At 49.8% G+C, this 19,268-nt stretch overlaps 1 protein-coding gene across 1 annotated transcript in view; it reads left to right on the forward strand.

Moving 5' to 3' along the window:
• Positions 1–19,268, forward strand: part of PDE2A (phosphodiesterase 2A) — a 222,336-nt gene that overhangs the window by 99,585 nt on the left and 103,483 nt on the right. The window contains exons 4-6 of the mRNA XM_032955406.2: positions 6,094–6,185; positions 16,899–17,011; positions 17,755–17,807. Of these exons, the coding sequence (XP_032811297.2) occupies positions 6,094–6,185; positions 16,899–17,011; positions 17,755–17,807 (258 nt within the window). The remainder of the gene's footprint in view (positions 1–6,093; positions 6,186–16,898; positions 17,012–17,754; positions 17,808–19,268) is intronic.

A 19,268-nucleotide genomic window follows, 5' to 3' on the forward strand; every position in this document is an offset into this window, starting at 1 on the left:
ATTATTTCACTAAAATATATTTTCCAGAAACAAATAGAATTGTTTTTCTACCTATGACGACAACGGTGACGACCCGAACTGTCCACGTGACTTCATCTCTCGTCGTCCGATTTGGGAGCGGAGCGTTCGATGCGGAAGAGATGAACCGCAGCGAGCCGTTTAATTCCGGTCGTGAAGTTGAACTCTCACAGAGGCCGCCAGGGGATTTCTCAATTACCTTCTGCATGTCAAAGGTCATGGTGGATAACCCCTATTAAGGAGCTAGTTTAAGCACAATGATTACCTCATTTAATTCTCGAACATTTTCAGCTCCCCCCGTCCCGCATCCACTCCTCGCTACAAGGAATCTGCGATCGCGGCTTGCATTCAAGTTGCTTACAGCTTGGCACACGAGATGATCGAAGGGATATAATTGAATGTCATGTCCATGTGCCAGAGCATTGTAAGCGAGAACATGAATGCACCGCTACACTTCAGCTGGCCTTGTGCGCGTGTGTGTGTGTGTGCACTCCGCTGTGATCATCTTCTGTGCCATTTCGTCGAATATACGCACCCTGTACGGACACTCGCAATGCTCCAACGCAGTCGTGCCGGCGGGGGGGGGAATGCGGACGCTGCAAACATTGCTGCGGATTGCCGGAATATTTCCCGAGTGCTTTGCGGTTGAAAAATGTTTGCAGGTTACTTTGTCTGCGAGTTATTTAATTAACCTAAAGCTCACTTGCTTGGGAGTTTGGAATTCCAGGGGGGTTATTGAGGTCAAATCGCTTCACTGTAAATAAAGAAAATACTGCGCAGTGTTTGTCAGGACAATTGCAGACAAATTGTGCAGCCAATCAAAAAGTGCTGCTGCTGCCCACGAAGGCATCGTCCATTATTAAAGAATCATAAATGGGCAGCCATTTGAACTGTGCGGTTCAAATGTTGGCAACGTCTTCCGTCGGTGGTCACGTGTTTTTGTGTTTGTTTTAAGCGTGAGTGAACTTGAACAGCTCGTAAGAGGAGCATTTGAAGTTTCGAGATGCTGGTGAACTCCTGAACATCTCCCAAAATCATCTCCAATGCGATGCGCGTCACCAACGTGGGCGTGCGAAGTTTAAGAGGGATGAGACCCGCCCAATGGTATCTACTTGCCACCCTGTGTGCATGCACCTGGATAGTTCTGTCGTGTTGGCCACCCACCCCATCGTGTGCCGTGCCGGCCTTCATAGGTGTTAGATAACAGTCTGTTAAGGCTTTACGGATGGACCTTGGCTTTGCGACCTGAGTTCGATTCCCGCTCATGGCAAACACAAGTGACGAATATCTGAACCGATCCTGGGCCTCCCCTAGGTCATCCCAGCCTCAAACGAGAAACTGAGTAACATCGCCGATAGGTGACAAAGGCAGCCGGGCGTGTTGCTGGCCACCCACCCCCTCGTGTGCCGTGTCAGCCTTCATAGGTGCTCGCCAACAGCACTTGCTCCAACAGTCTGTTAAGGCTATGGGGGAGGGGGGATCTTCGTCTTGTCTTTGCATAGTTATTTTGGCATACGTAATTATAAATAGTTGATTATCGATGAGTCCTCTATGAACGCCCTGTGTTCCCCATGGGCTCGCGTTTGACTTTAAATAAAATATGAAACATATGGCTCACAGCGATCTGTCACCAGGTGCTCCTAATCCCCAGTGATGTGATATCTACAGAAATAATCAGATGTACGTTAAAATGAAATGGCTGAAACGCATTGTGTTGCCTTTGTCATTTGCCCAATTATCATTTTCTTTGTGACATAGTTATCGATATGTTTTCACCAAAAATCAGACCGCAAAAAAACATTGGCCAAACAGGACTCCACTGCCTCTCTCTCTCTGTCTGTCTCCATGTGTCTGTCTCCCTGTCTGTCTCTGTCTCCCTGTCTCACTGTCTCTAATGATTGTTTCTCTTTGCCTGCCTCTCTGTGTCTACCGCCTGTCTCTGTATCCCTTCATTTCTGTTTCCACAATGTGATTTTGTCTTCCTTTCTCTGTGCCTCCACTGCCTGTCTCTATGTCTCCCTGTCTCTCTGTCTCCAACTGCCTGTCTCTATGTCTCCCCGTCCCACTCTCTCCACTGCCTCTCTCTCTCTGTTGTCTCCTTGTTCCTCGATATCGCTGCCTCTCCGTCTCCCTGACCCCTCAGCCTCTATAGTCCTACTGCCCATCTCTCTCTCTGTCTCTCCATGTCTCTCAAGTCTGTGTCTGCATGGTCTGTCTCTTTACCCAGCCCATTGCATGGGAGTATTGTATGCCTGGGGGGGGGGGGGGGGGGGGGGGGCGATTTGGTCAATCTTTTTTCACGCTTAATATTAAACAGTGTTGCGTGTTTTTCATGGCCACGCACACACGCATGCACACGCACGCACGCACGCACGAACACGCACGCACGCACACACACACGCACACGCGGGAGTTCAAAAACACGACGGCGAACGTCGTTCGGGCCACTTCAATGCCACGGCGACTGATCTCGGCGTGTCACCGTGCGTGCTGCGCATATTCGCGCGCGTGAATCGCAAAGATCAAAATTCACTCCATCACGACAGACTGGAGGCGGCAACCAAAGACATCTCACGGATGGAACAATGGACGCGAATGCACCCGCACCCACAATGCACCCTTTTATCTATATTAGAATCCGAGTTGTCTTTGTGATAGGAATTGGTTGGCGCAAATCAAATATTTGCAACGTGAAAAGCCTCATAATCTTGAGTTATTTATCACCTTTGCTGAGTCTTTTTATTTATTTATCATTTCTGTTGGATACCGAACACTATTCCCCACCACAGCACAATGGAACATCCTTTGTGTTTAATAATTGGTTTAACCGAGGATTGACTCGGCTCATTAAGTTCTTTGAAGTCTCCGTGAGGTGGCTGGGCTGCTCTGAAGTCAGTGTACCGAGCCAGCTCTGCTGAAATTCTGGGTTTGATTCAAGCTGGGTTTCGGCCACTACATATGGCTTAAACCAGGTTCTCAATTGGATTGCGCTGATGGTCTCTGTTCGGTCACCAATGGCTGCACACACACACAAAAAAAACATGCAATGTTAATTTATAGTCTTTGGTTCGTTCGGTAAAGTCACGTCGATAGAAAAATAATGGATCACCACGTTTCGATCGCAACACCAGCAATCGTCATCAGGTGGGACAACCACCGCAAGAAAAAAAACTGCTGAAGTAGGCGAGAGATCTGCAGTGGCACAAGGTTATATAGTAGGCCTCGGCAGTAGAGGGGGAGAGAGAAGGGGGGGTGAGGAGGCGGGGCAGAAAGTGGACCCCGCAGCAGCATCCGAGTCACTGGAGTAAAGTGGACCACCGCGGCAGCACTGGAGAGATTGGCTGCGGGGGATGAGAGAGAACGAGGGGGGGCGGGGGAAACGTTGTGATCTATTATTTTTCTACCTACGTGACTTTACCGAAAGAACCAAAGAGTATGGATTCCTGCAGTCACGAAAGCCTCAAATCAAAAATGTTCATTTAGTTACATTTTTACTTAATTTGACCAAATTCCAGCGCTGAGATCCACATGTTGGGTTCTATTGGCACGTCTAAATAAACTTGTTTTAAATTAACGTGACAAACACTCTTTGCAGGAGCATATAACAGGCGTGCTTTTTTCCGTCATCAAAGGTGGCCATTTGCAGCGAATTCGGAAGCAGTTTCGCGATGTCAATTTTTACAGGGTCGTTCTATGACGGGGGAGGGGGGGGGGTGATGCACTGCTAGCTTCGGGGGTGTGTGACCGTAATCATTGTCAGCGAGAGAGGGCGAGCAAATAGTCATGGCGATAGAATGAATCTCGAGCGCAGAGCGACGGAAAACGAGTGAAAATAAAAGTTGAAGTCACAGCGTCGACGAAACCCGGTGAACCCTCCTCCTTCCACCGTACGTTTCTTTTTTACGTGTCATCACGTGACCTTCGCTGCAAACGCAAATGCCAATAATTACCGCACGTCGCACGGACTTTAATCGACGCGCCTCCTCTGATACACGACGATGATTCCGACTTCAAAGTGAGAATGGTAAACGGCTGTAAAGATGTACAACACACAAGGTTTATAGCATTTATATCTATACGGAATTCGTAAGCATGTGCTTGCATGCGTCTTTACATGTCATATATATAACATGGGGAGCGGTAGTGCAGTGGTTATCAACTAGAGCTACAATTTAAAGCATTCACGGCCACAAATATAAAAAAAATTACCGCAGATTTTCGGTACAGCCGTGTAGTATAAAAAGAGAAAACTTAATTGTGGACTGAACCCCACCACCACCACTTATCTGAAAATTGACAATCAGTCACCGCAGAAAGAAATTAATGGAAGTGTTAGTCGACCAGTCTTTAAATTAGCCTCACATATGTTAAGTTTCTAGAGCAGTCCAGCTCTCATCCTCGGCCATAGTAACGTGGACAAGCCTAGCACTGGCTCTGCGTCCCCCCCCCCCGCCTCCCAAACAACCTTGTGGCTCGTTCTGGTGTGGCCTGAATTTAATGGGCGAATTTGGAGGATGACATCACACCCCCGAGAGAGAGAGAAGGGAGTGCTGTCATAAATGAATATCATTGTACAAAAATCGAGGGGCGTCTGCACGCTGCTGTGAAGACCTGTTGCGGTCACAACTCACCGGGGAGTGTGAGACACATGGCAGGCACCGCCGATGGCACGACCTCCGTCCACCAACCGCACAGCAAACGCGCTCGCACGCATTGGCACCTTCCACGCGTTGTGATGAAATGGGAGAGGGGAAAAACACCACGAGCCGGTAAGCCGCAAGCAATTTCGGTCCACGGCGCAGCTTGGGGTGGCAAGGGCTTCTGGTTGCTGGGAACGATATGGGGGTCCCCTGTCCAATTCCTGCCTCCCCCCCCCTCCCCAAACTCATACTTCGTCCCTCCAGCCCGTGAGCCCTGGTGCAATTACACCGCCTGCATACTCAATAGCTACTCCACCGAGAGAATGAAAGCGGCTCGCTAAAAGCCACTTGTGGCAATTGAGACCGAAATCGCTCTGAATGTGGCTGAACTCGTTGGATCTTTGAAGCACAATCAGGCGTGAGCCTGGTTAATACTCGGATTGGAGACTGCCTGGGTATGCCATGCACTCTATGTATGGGCTGCAAGGTGGCCAGAAGATGGCAGCGTGGGTTATTCTTCAACTTCTCCGGCTTCCTCCCACGTTGAGCCAAAAAAACTTCTCGTGATGGAATTGGCCAAACATCTTGCTGCAGCTGGACCTTCCGGAAAATACATCTTGAGACTCATTGCAGCTTTCCTACATACATTTCTAGATAATTGGGGGAGACTTGTGACTCCATGAAAAGGTTAATCGTTGACCCCCCATTTCCACACTCTCAGCAGCAGACGTGCATTGCAGAACGTCCGCTTGCCGAGGGCTAAACGTGGTCCCGTTTGCAGCTCTGCTGCATACTAATAGACTGCAACAAAAGCCCTGGATTTCATGAGTTAAAGAAAAAAATATAATTCCATATCTAGGCAGCGTTATCTACGAGTGGACGTGGATTGTCGTCCCCTGCACAGTTCATCCCTGCTAACCCCCATCAACGTCCTCATTCGGAGCTCAATCCAACCACTCGTGCCGTTTCCCCGTTTGTTGGAGATTTCTTTTTTCGCAGGTGCATTTCAACTGGCCCGATTTCGTATATCCTTGTACATTATTCATGCGTGCTTTTCGGCATTTTTCTTGTCCAAATTGAAATTTCCCCACAATCTTCCAATCCACTGCAGGTTTCAGCAGGGCTTGCCGTCTACCTAATGTGGAGAATATTTTGTCGTTGCGTTGATATAATTTTTCTCTTATTCTGCAACTTTCACTCTCCCTCCCCCTCTCCCTTCCTGCCTCTTCGCTCTCCCACGTTCCCTCCCTTTCCCCACACTCAATTCTCACCCACTATCTCCGTCGCGCGATCTCTCTCGCGCCCTCTCACTGCCAATCTCTTCCTCCCTGAGCCTGCTCATATTTAAAAAAAAAAATCTGTGCTCTCTCTCTCTCTACGATCTCTCCCCCTCCGTTCGCCCCCCTCCCCCGCCCCCCAACCCAATCTCGCACAGGAAAAAGTATTTGTTTACCTCCGAGACCCCGACACCGGCGAGCTGCGCTGCTGCGACCCACCTCACCGGCTCCCAGACGATGTCTCCGTCAGGTGCGCACGAGGAATTTAAATCGCGCGTTCGCGAGAGTGCCGTACCGGTCGCGATGCGGCCACGGTGGCCGCGGTCTCTCGTTTCACCTCTCGCCATCGAACCCAGGGCCAGATTATCGCGGGAGGTTTTAGGGGGCCCAGCGTCCCCCACCACCCCCCCCCCCCCTCATATATACTGCTGTATGATGGTTCAAATACAAGACTGTAGCATGATGATAAAGCCAATCATGAAATAAATGATGCCTCGCTCTTCCCATATTTGTGTCTCCACGTAAAATAAATGCGCGTTTGGATACAACCAATCGGCGACACTGACTTCTGTGAGTGCATCTTGTTTTGCAGCCTTAGTTCAATTGCCAGGGAACTCTGGGCCCGCTTTGACATTGAGTGTCTCATCAGTCAGATCTGCCTGAAACAACGCAGGTGAACTGCCCTATTTTATGTAAGGAACGGGTCCTAGTTTGATGCGGAACGATAGAATGCTTGACACGAATCGATCGTTGGTAATGTCAGGGCCACGGCTCACACCGGGTACTACTGGCAGTCATGTGGCGACGATGGGATAGTCTCCTTCATTTCAGCGTCATTTACAAAAAAAAGCTGGAAGTGAAATAACGAAGGCAAACAACAATCATGTGTTGGGCATTGGGCCGTGGGTGGAGGCGGGGGGGGGGGGGGAATTGAGTAGGCAATGAGGGGCGTCCTGATTGTACACAAAGCGTTGGTCTATATCACAGGGGTAGAGGAGTCGGGCTCACTTGCTCTCTCGCTCGCCTCATCGCTCGCTTGCCCGCAGGTAACGATGGCAGGAACCCCAATTTTGAGCGTGCGAATTGACGGCAACTTAAAATGTGCTCCATATTGCCCCATTGTCCGTATTTGGAATTGCTTAGTGGATGTAGTGCTCACGTTGCGTGTGAGCCTTATACGTTTGAGCTGTGTGGACCGAGCGTACAATTATTTATAGTAAACAAAAAACATCTCACAACTTGCGACAATTGATTTTCTCAAACCAGGGCGCAGTGGTGAGGTGCATTTGGGCCCCCAAGCCCGTTTTTCTTGGCTCAATTCCTGGCCACGTACTGACTGCCCCAACACCACCATCCCCCCAACCCACCTCTTTCACTAACCCACACTGACCAGCGTGGTGAAGTGTGGTCTCACAATCCTCATGACTGACGTGTCTTGCGAAGGCAATTTTTTTGTTACTGCAGTGAATTGACTTAGGGCTTTGCATTATTGATGACCAAAAACAAAATAGATAATTGAGTTGCGACATTGTGCAGCTATAAATAAAAGCCATTTACTTTCAACCACCGGAGTAAACTTACCAGCATAGCACACATTGCTTTGCATGCATGCATGCATGTTGAACTTCTTTCGCACCGTACGTAGACAACCGCGCTAATCGGAGGCGTGGCTTTGTCCTAGGCGTCCACCTATCGCGTTTGCAGGCACTGGTTGTCGTGACGAAGCGCGGTCAAAGAGTGCTCGTGAACCGACAACGTCACGAGGGGCTTTTCATCCAGCAGTGGATCGATCAAGTTAAACCGTGAATAAAATATAATTGCCAAACAACAGTGGCTTCTACGGCACAAGAGCTGTGAGGGCCTACAAACGGGGATTCCATCGTTCTTATTTCTGCATCTTTCTTATCGCAGGCACTCTTCGGGTGACTGTGTCCCAACAGCTGTTTCATAAGTTTATCTCTAAGTCGCACTTTAACGTCAATGGGGATCATGGTCGCGTTCCCGCAGTGATGGCTGATTAAATCGTAGCCGGTCAGTGCAGAACGCCAGAGCTTTTGGTTATGCGTTATGACAAACTTAAAGCAAACATTTTCATTTTTCCATCACTGCTCCTGCCGTGGTAATGGTTATTGAGATTCGTTTTTTTCTTCTTCTAAAATAATTCAATTCCAAGTTTTTCTTCCATGTACAGCATCATCCTCCACAGCAGGCAGATTACTCGGTTCGCTCGTGGTAACCAATGATGGTGTTTGTATATTTGCAGGCGTTTAGCACAAGATGTACAAGCCTTGTCGCGGCTTCGGCTTACTGAACTCTGGGCGAAACCAATCAACCTCTTCACCGTAATTTTTGGAGACCCAAATTCACGTGCTCAACCTTTTTGAAGCTTCCCAGATGTAGTAATAGAACCAGAAAAATATATTGCAAAACATAGCTTATATCCCTCTTCTTGTGGCTAATTCGAATTTACAGCAATTAAAGTCACAGCCATCAACATTAGATAACGCGTTCTTATAGGGATAGCCTACGATGGAACTTGGGAGAGATGGAGATTGTTCATGTTTCTACATTGTCGGGGGGGGTCATCGATTGAAATCGCTTTTGTTGACCTCTGACTGCAGTGTCTCGTTCAGGAAATTATTGACGACACCCTGTGAGTGGCACCCACCCTGTTTCCGTCGTCCGCAACCGAGAAACAATTCTCCCGACCCACACCGTCCCTTGAACAGCGAGGGAGATTCTTAGTTGCCCCAACCCTCCGCAGCAGTGCACAGCAAGGACATGTCGTCCCCCCCCTCCCCACGTTTAATGTGCATCGACACACAAGGGTCAACAAACATTCATTGGGAAATCGGCTCGTGAGGCTAAAAATCACTCATCTCGCTAATGTAGGGGGGGGGTGTCAGCTGGCCAACGCCAAGCAAGATTGGTCGTCCGCCTGTCTCCGCTCCGCGCAGGCTGGGCATTCCGTCTTGATACGGGAGGCGGAGGGCGGGGGGGGGGGAGCAAACAAGAAGGGGCTGGAAATTTCGTCGCAGCGGTGGCCCGGGCGGGGGGGGGGCGAGGGCTTTTTGAAAGTCGTGGGGCGCTCACGAGCAGATTGAAGTGCGTGGCACCGGGGCACACCACCCCCCCCGCCCCCCCCCCCCGACCCTGCACACGCGATTTTTGTTAGATGGGAGGGCGGCGCGTGCGGGAATATTTTCTCCGCCACTTCCAACAATGCGATGCTCGGAGCGGTCGTCCCCGGCGATGATCAGGGAGATGGGGTGGAATTACGGAGTTTGTTCTTTTTTGTTTTTGCTTACCGCACGACGAGAGAGATTTTCTCCACAAGGATTCCCCTCCTGCGGAAACACGTGGGGCATTTGCCCCGCGCTAATTTAGCTTCGTGCTTCCCGTGGTTCTGGGACTGGCACATGGATTGTATTGCATTGGGGGTGCGGGATAAATAATTGATGATGATGATGATGTTTATTGTCGCTCTGCCCACCTCGTTAAAGGTCCCCCGAACAAATTGATGACAACAACTCTTGTTATACTACGAGTGAATATATAGCAATGAGGTGGAGTGGTGGTGCGTTGGTTAGCACACTGCGCTGTAAAACCGATGAGCTGAATTTCATTTCCGGTCAACGCTAACTTCGGTGACGAGTGATGTCTTAAAACTGGTCCTGGATTTTCACCCTCATCCCACCTTACCAACCCACACTCTGACCAGCATGTTAAAGTATGGTCATGCAACGCTTATGACTGACATAGCATCGGGATAGCCTTCAATCAGCAGTGGATCGACTGCTGTATGAATGTTTGTCCAGCTCCTCGAGATGCAGCGGCAGTTAATCGCAAAGTAGCTCCGTACTCGTACTGTACTGTGCAAGGAATAAATCTAATATATATTGACTAAAAATGTTAACAAAATAGCAAATGGATTTTAAAAATGACATTTCATTGTTATTTTTGTTGGCGCAGAAGTAATAAACCACCATCAACCAAGTTAGAGTTTACTATTTCAATATTACAACCCTGAATATTTGAAAAATTGCTTTTGTGTTTACAGACTGAAAGAGCAGAAACTGATTGGCTCTTAAAAGTAATGACATTCCATTGTGGCTTTCAATATTAAACATCTCTATATAATCTAAAATAGAGGGCTTTTTACGGTGAAGCTAAACGGAGCATTTTTTATTGCACAAAATCACATATGGACCCGATTGAATATTATTTGTTTGTGTCATGTCATTGTGAATCAAATCAAATCATAAGCACATTTGGAATTTGTGCCGTTTTAATAGCGGCAAGTTTCTATGTAGTCTGCATTAAGATGCACCGAAGGGGGCGATGTTTTTTTTGTTATCCCAATGAAATAATTTGTGGACAATTCTTTTTTAAATTGAAGATATTTTTCGGACCACGACTGTGGCTCACAAATGTACTCTTTTTTTCCCTTCGTCGAATGACGTCACGCGATCTTCACCATAATGTCACGGGATTTGTTCACCCGTCAGTGCTGCGGGAGTTAATGCACGCACAGCGTTAACCAGAGCAGCCGCGTGGGGTTTGAACCGCAAACCTCTGCAACGTGCGGCAAATGCGCTACAGCTCGGCCACGGTACCACAACCCCCCACACCCCCCCACCAAATGCGAGATGCAAAACAATGACGTGTTGTAAACATCCTGTAATGAATGTTTTGTTTTTAAGCCTTCCGATAAGTTAACCTTGTTACGGAGTGATAGATGAAAGCAATGTGTTCCGTATAAGCCAGCTGCACTGGCCCAGAGTAAAGGGCTTCACACGGATACTGCTTCTCTTTCACAGAGATAGACATTTTATCACGAATAATTGCAAAATGCAGGATTGCATTTCTTTGCATTAAATATGCAGGGGAAAATCAATTCTAATGATGGGACCTTGGTGCAACACAAGCTGCGGTCGACCACTTTGTTTAAACTAGAACACCACGAAACTTATTTTGTCTTTCTACCCTGATCTGCGCTTGCATTATGTGTGGGTTTTTTTACCTAAATTAGGTCCATGCAATTAGTCCCGCAATGTTAACACTACAAACACGGAGACGCCATTATCTGCACAAGCGAATGCTTGCCCTGAGCTTCTGGCACACAACCGAAATGCTCTCTATCCAACCCATAAGATCCTCTGAAACCAATTGGCTCCAAACAGTGTCTTATTGGTACCTTCGAGAGGGGCAAATGTTCACGATGATTTTCTTCCAGTATTTTATCTGCAGACGACAAATATACACGATAGCAAGGCGCATTGGGGCAGCCTCCTTTAGGATAAAAATTCTATGAAAGAAGGGTACTATAAATATCTCCTTTGGGAAAATAACATTTAATAAAGGTGACATCAATCGTACTGTACATATGTAGTGTTTGCCAGACACTTAACAATTGCCACCCCAAGTGGTAGCAACCACAACCCTCTCGGCTCATGGCCCACCGAGGCGCTGGTGCCAGATGGCTGCCTGGCTGGCTGATCAGCCGGCCGTGAATGTGGCTCGATTTTAGCCGGCGGGGGTTCTTCGCCGACGATGCCTTTGCCCGTGGGAGGCATGCCGCAGCGTGAGCAACGCCCGCGGCCTTCGCGCCCTGCACAAATGTGAGAAACGAAAACTCAAAACCCGAGGTTCCCTCTCGAGAGCTTGCGCGACCGTCGCGAGCACCCGCGGCCTCGCGATCGTCGCGACCAAATTGGGGCCCGCGACCTTCGAGCGAAGTTGAGTGGTGCTCGCGTAGCGAGCGTGCACGTGGCGGTGGAGCGACACCCCGAAACAAGTTCGTTGTGCTCGTCTCCCCGCTGTCGGTCGGTATTGTGTAGCCCATTTCGAGCATCCGCACGCATCCAGCGAATAACCTTGCATGCTCGATGGCGGAGTGCGGGGCTGTTTGCCATTTCAGTTTAATGCATTTTACAAGAGATTATTTAAGAGGCGCCTATCACGGGAAGCAATTTTGAAGCTGTCCGATCGCATTTTTTAATCGCGCGCTCTGATGGAGAATTAAACGTCCATGTCAACTGCTGAGAGGGTATCCAAGCACTTGCAATAATGGACAGTCTACATAGTCTTCAAACAAGCCAACCCGGCCTAATTCATACACACACACACAAAGATATAGGTCCCCCGTAGAGGCTTTGCAGACGTTTGGGGCAAGTGCTGTTCACGAACACCTGTGAAGGTCGGAACGACCCACAAGGCGGTGGGTGGCCAGCACCATTCCCGACCGTCTTTGTCTCCCCAGTAGCAATGTTTACACACCACACCGGCTACTCGTTTTAGGCTGAGTCGACCTAGGGGCAGCCCAGGACCGGATCACATAATCACCACCGGTGTTGGCCGTGAGCGGGAATCGAACTCGGGTCGCTGAGTTCATTAGGACAGCGCGATAATTGCTGCACTACCGCTCCCCCACGTGCGCACACGCACACACATACACAATGACGTCGGCCTTTCGATGCGTTATGTCGATTGCTTGATGCGCTGCTCTAAAGTGCTCTGGGGGGTACCAACACGTGCTTGGTAGCAGGTGAGGGGTCGCGCCGCCCAGCAGCGGCGAGCGGAAAGGCCTGGGCGCTCCCCCTGTGTTATTGTCATCGAAGCCACGCTTCAAACTCTCAGCATGGGATTGTTTTTTGTTGTTATCCGCTGACTTTGTTTATTCACTCCGTAGGCGCGTTGCCTGGGGGTGGAGAGGTGGCGCAGTGGTTATCGCACTGTGCTACGAACCTCGCGACCTCGCGACCCGAGTTCGGTGGTGGTTACCATTGGTGGCGAGTAGTATCTAAACCCAGTCCCGGGTTCCAACTCTCTTTTGACCAGCACTGACCGGCCGCCCTGCGAAGCACGGCCAAACCACCTCCACGACCGACACGACGCGCGGAGGCCTTCGTCCAGCGGTCGGCTGACGTGGGGCTGGGCATTCCTTATTTTCGCAACTCCCCACGTCGCGCATTATTGCACGACGTGGAGGAGGGGGGTAGAGGGGCGCGCAGCCAAAGGAGAGGGACAGGCATCGAAGAGAGGACGTCCACCACATTGACCGAGCGGTGTGCAGGTGCTGGACGGATCGTTACATCGCAGAGCCATGGTAGATGGTGACAGCTTGGGGCGCCCGTCGTCCGGCTGTGGATTGATCGCGTGTGATAATAACGACGATCAATGACGATGGGCTGCTTGCCCCCCCCCCCTCGACCGTTGTTTTTGAACTCGCAACGCCTCCGATTGCGGGTCGAGACGTCTGCCACAGCGGTGATGTAATCATCGTGACGCGAGTTCCGCGATGGATCGCCCTGAGCGAGAGAGGAATCTGCTCCGTTCAGATCTCCGCGCCGAAGTTCACAACTACGATGCCCATCTTTGCACCACCCCTCCCCAACCCCACCCTCCCTGCTCGCTCTATCGTGCCGAAATCCCCTTTCTCGCCGGGTGCGCAATGAGCAATAGGGCAATGAGTCTGCATACGGCGCTCGTGACCTGGCCAGCAGTGGCTGCAGCGGTTAAAGGAGGTTAACGTCGCCCGTCAGATTTGTTTTTGTCCATCTCGTTTGCCGAACGACCGCCATATAACAGCCGCCGCATTTGGCGGCTTTAATGATTCGTTAACCTTTGGCTTCTTTTTCATTTTTTTCACCACCTTTGAGACAAAAAAATGGGCTTTTCGCATTTCATTCACAAAACGAAAGTCTAAGGCAGAAGGACCGTGGAGCTACGATGACAAATGGTGGCTTCTTGGATGAGCGATCTGCCGTTCAGACCGTTTGCAAACAAGGGAAGGGAGCAATAAGGAGCGGGGGGGTAACCCCGGTATTGGAAAGAGTCGGGCGTGCATTTCCAGGTTATGAAATATTAATGATCTTTTTATGGTGCAGGGCTCATTAATCTAATATCCACTCAGACTTGTAATGGCTTTCTGTCCTTCGCACAAAAAAGAATCTTAATGAGATTTGGGGGACCTGTTAATGCAGCCTGCACCATGCGTTACTTGCGTCTCGCGTGAAGTATTATTTTTTGTTTAGTTATTTAAGACGCGCTGTGAAAAATGGACTCGGTGACTTTTAAAACGATGCTCGGCAAATACACACGAGTTGATCTTCGGCTGCCGCATGAATCATTGTGAATCGGAGGAGAGACCCTCCGTGCATGCTTAATGCGGGGACGTCGAGCAGCCATCGGATATGCGCTGACCTTCTGTGACCTGGCAGTGGCACGCTCTTGCGAGCAGCAACAGCGTTGTGCCGAGGCGCAACCGCAGACTGCTCCCTGCTTTATTAAAGTTTAGGTCAAAGCGACTTCCTGCGCAAATGAGCATCGTCACGACAATGTTCGTCACCTGCTTACAGCCGTGAGCCAGCTATAGAAATTCTCCATCTTTATAGCGGGGGTGAGACTCTTACAGGACAACCACTGGTCACTTCCCCACAATGCGGCACTTATTTGGCTGACCCCAGGTGGATGACGAGCTCCAAAACCGCGATTCGAACTCGCAACTTTCCTTATGGCAACACTCCAAATGTTGAGCTGCTTGCTCTACCACTGAGCCGCCAGTGTATCCGCCCCAATGAAATCATCAAAGCAATATCGATCGATGGCGAAACGCAGTTTAAATATGCTGCTGTAAATAACAATGTTGATACATCTCTCCGGTCGTGGCGGCTAATGGCTGCGTGGTCACGTTTCGCGAACTCTACTTTCACGTTGTCCTCCGCGCGCCCGGCTCCACGGACAAACGTGGCAGTGATTCCCACCGCGTGGCCCACACGGCAGGGTCGTTACAGGCCTCCCGTTAAAGATTGGCAGTAATAATCATAATACATATTTTAGGTTATTCAGCGTCTATCATAAAATTTCAAGGAATGGAGCCGAGCGCACCGAGAAGGATTTGAAAACAACAACGAGGTTCGAGCTCAAGTTTATTTTTCTCGAAGTGACTTTCATCGGCTATGTTGAATCGTAAAACATATCTTCAGCCTTGCGTCACACAGTCTACGAAGCTGGCCTTAGGTGTCCAAAATAAACTCTGTGCTTTTTTTTCCTTCTCATACAAATGCAATATTAATCAGATTTAATGGACAATTGATATTATATGTTTAAGACCAATAAGTAGGCTCACGTAGAATGAGAATAAAATAATGAATTGATAAAATAAAATAACACAATAATATTCTCACGACGTTTCGGCCACAACACAAGCGGCCTTCATGTGTTGTGGTCGAAACGTCGTGAGAATATTATTGTGTTATTTTATTTTATCAATTAATTATTTTATTCTCATTCTACGTGACTTTACCGAAATAACCAAAGAAGATGAATCCTTGCAGTCACGAAAGCTTTAAATCGAAAAATAAGTAGGCTGTAGAGTTCAGGCCCTTGGCTGAATCGGAGGGCAGTTGTCTGGCATTGGTGGGTGCATCGCGGTCAATATTAATCTGTTTTGGTCGTCACGCCATTTCTGTGCCGTATTTCTGCCATCACCCTTCAATTAATTTTGCCCGGCCTAACTGACAACTTATAACGAGCTGAGGCCGTGAGATGTCGATCCTCTGCTGAGATTCTTAAAGTTAAAAATAAATCCAATTTAATTCCGAGCGATAAATGCGCGCGGGCCGAAGGCTTGCTTTGATAACGCCTCACAGCTATATATCATTTTACATCTATATATTTTTTAAAGATCAATCACATTTCAACTTCTAGCTTCCATTTAAAGGATGGCAGCATGGGCTTATTGAATTTAGGTTTGTCAGTGGTTCTCCGTGAGACTCGCTGCGTTCCTTTGTGGCTGAGCTTAATTAATACGACGAGCCGGTTACTTGGCCACAACTTGACTCTCGCGTCCAGCGGCGTTCACGGGCTTCGCCGATTCTTCTTTGACGCTTAACAGTGGCCGTGGTAATCAGTGAGCGTCCACGATATTATCACGCCCGTGCTTATTGGGGCCCCTTCGCCAGCCTGCTGTAGACGTGAATTACAGATTCGTTGAGAATACTAACTTTTTTGCTATTGCTACCGTGTGGGAATGAAATATCTCGACGTTTTGGCCGGCCGGATGATCTTGAGAGATATCGCAGATGATGAGGTCACCCCAAAACGACTGCAGTGGCCACGAGTTCTCTTGAAACTGCCATGCTGAGATTAATTATCGTCGCGGTGGCGAGATGTTAACTCCCTCGCCTGGCACGTAGGAGTGCGTGGGTTCGATCCCGACCTTGATGTCTATATATTTGGAGTTTTCATGTTCTCCCCTTGGTCGTGTGGAATTTTTCTCAAGGTCCTCCGGTTTTTCCCTCCACATTTAGAAACATGCGTTTAGAGTATTCGGCTGCTATACATTTCCATGTGATAAACCACTTCGTTGAGCTTATCATTTGTGGCGAGGTTGCTTCTGGAAAAGAGCTTTATAGCTCAGTGGGCCTTACCTGGTAAAAGAAAATGAGTTGAGTTTTTCCACTGAAAACCCGAGCCACATCAGGACCATGTCGAGCCAACCTGTCACGGTTCAGACGGCACAAGCTGAGCTGTGCCGCTGACACGCAACGGACGATTCAAGACGTGCGTAGATGACGCAATGGCACTGCGTCCTCGCAGTGTTACGATTGAACACACCGTTCGCCCCACCCCTGGCCCTGCTTGGCCACATGGCATATTCAGATTAGCACGGTTGGTTACGTTACGGTGCGACAGAAGTTCAACATGCGTACGTTGTGAGGCCAGCGCTGTAGCTGGTGGAAAACTACTCGGATGTCCCGGTCGATTACGGAAGCATTAACATTCCACGGGGGGACGCCTCCACTTTTGCAAAGAGGCGAAGGAAACCAACACATCACCTGTTGGCCCGGCGTCGGGCGGACCGATGGCGACGGAGCGGGGGGCGCGGTCGCGACGACGCGTGGCATGGGTCGGTTCGCTCACCTTTCCCGAAACCGCGCCGCGCGTTTTGCTGTCGCAGGGAGGCGGTGGACAGGGGAAGCCGCACCGAGTGCCGCGGCCTCGATCACGCCGACCGGAGGAGGGACGCGGCTCCCTCCCTCCTGTCAGAGCCTCTGCCCGACGGCAAGAGAGGTGCGTCTCACGATGGGAGCCCCAGCGGGGTTAGGGTGAGCGGATATTGGTGGAGAGCGGCACTCGATTTGCAGACCTCGGGGAGATGTGACGAGCCGAGTAGAACCACTGCTGGGTGTTTGGCTCGCGACCTTCTGACCTGCAACACAAACAATGCTACTGGCGTGGCACTCGGGACTGCCGATTTCTCCGACCAGCTCGCAGACCCCCCCCCCCCCCCCATGCGTACAACGAAGGCCAGGTTGTCACCCACGCAAGTGGCTGACCAGGCTCAGCTCTGCTTCGCTTTCGAGATGCAATCACCTCATCGGGGGTGCACGTTTGTGTTTACGGGCAGCAGATTTGCATCGCGGCGCAAAATTGAATGCCTTTTGAATTGATGCCCTCCCTTGGCAGCGGAGGTGCCACTATAATATTTATTGCATGGAACTTTCATTAATGATTGAGTTGACATTTGCTTACACAACACGCTGCCATCTGTGCCACACATGTCCTCTGTGCGTCTTATGGCACATGCCATGATTGCTTTAACAGGGTAAATTTTTAAATATTAATAATTGATGTCATCTTTATCTTCCTCTCCCCACCCCACCTCCCCCCTCCCCGCCATTTCTTTCCCTCTCCCCGCACTCCTTAAATGCCACCTTCCCTTCTCATCCTGTTCGTCTCTATCTCTCTCTCTCTCATCACTCTCGCTATCACGATCCTTCTTGCTGCACGTGTGCCCGCTATCCATTGGGCAGTGATCATCGTGCCAGTGATGGACAGCTCCGATCAAGTGGCCCTCGTGGTGCTGGTGAGTACGAACATTGTTTTCCCCCGCCGCTCGCCACACATCTTGACACCATTTGAAACTTCATTGTGCCCTTCCCTCACTTAGGCCCGAACAAGGCCCTACAAACTCACTCCCCCCCCCCCCCACCAATCGAAGTGTGGCGGGCAACAGCACCTGCATGTGAATAATAGGGCACTTTGTCATTTGCGGCAATGGCTCTCAGCCCCGGTCACGGCAGTCTGCACTCCGCTTGAAAAGCTCCCCACTGTGCCTCTCCAATTCTCGGTTCCAAGGTAAATTCGGAACGGGAATGTCAGCCGAGCTCCTCGGCTAGACCCACGCTACGAGTGTGACGATTCATCCCCCGCACCTGCCCAGCGCCCATCCCCCCCCCATCACCACGAGCTCGTGGTTGTGATTCGAGTTCAGGATCAATTTTGTGTGTCTTTCATTTGTACAGTCACGGCACCTCGACAGCCCTCAAGTCAAATGTAAACTCAAAGTGATTCCTGCTTTAAAAAAAGCATTTAAGTCTTGATTTGAAGCTTTCGTGACTGCAGGAATCCATACTCTTTGGTTCTTTCGGTGAAGTCACGTAGGTAGAAAATTAATGGATCACGACGTTTCGATCGCAACACAAGCAATCGTCATCAGGTGGGACAACCACAGCAAGAAAAAAACTGCTGAAGTGCTGAACCACAGCACGTGGAAATTCCACATTCCTATGGCCAGGGCCAGGTCTGTCTATCGGACAACCACCGTTGACTTTCCCCGACAGCGTGGGATTCAGTCGATCCCCCCGAACAGGATTTGAACTCCCGACCTATCCCACTGCGAGCCTCCCACGCTTCACCGCTGGGCCACCGGGGCGCAGATTCACTTCACTGCACGAGCCACAGTGCAGCATTGGCGTGGCGCAGTGCTTGACGCGCCGCAGCAACCCGAGTCTGGTTGTCACGCAAGGTTAACTAACGTCAGTGACGAGTGATATCTCAACCGGTCCTGCCCCCCCCCACTCTTCACCAACCAGCACTGACCGTTAGGGTGATGTATGGGACTCTATTGGCAAAGGGATGTACAAGCCAACGTTGTTATTGTTTTCCACCGTCATCACCGACACAGCCTTACAACAGAACCGGTATGCTGTTAATGCTGACTCGTAATGGAAATGTTTATGTTGTTAGGTGGTACGTTTAATTCATTTCCGTGCATGAATGTATAATTCAAAACCGTTTGCCAACGCATTGCTGATTGAAGGGAGGCCTCCCCACGCGTCCACCCGGTCGTGGGAGTCGATTGACCATACTTCACCACTGTGATTAACTTGTTCTAAGGACCCGGATCGGGAAGCACATTCACTTAAGGTCTAAAGCTGCAACCGCCAGCGACACATCGTGTATAACAAACCGGTTGTGCTCCTGAAACAAATACCAATTGGCACGCCCTTCCCCACGTGACAACTCAATTTGTTTGGCTGTGTCG

Source organism: Petromyzon marinus, chromosome 16 (assembly GCF_048934315.1).
Source record: "Petromyzon marinus isolate PM22_M1 ecotype Great Lakes invasive population chromosome 16, UKy_Petmar_22M1.pri1.0, whole genome shotgun sequence".
Taxonomy (NCBI): Eukaryota; Metazoa; Chordata; class Hyperoartia; order Petromyzontiformes; family Petromyzontidae; genus Petromyzon; species Petromyzon marinus.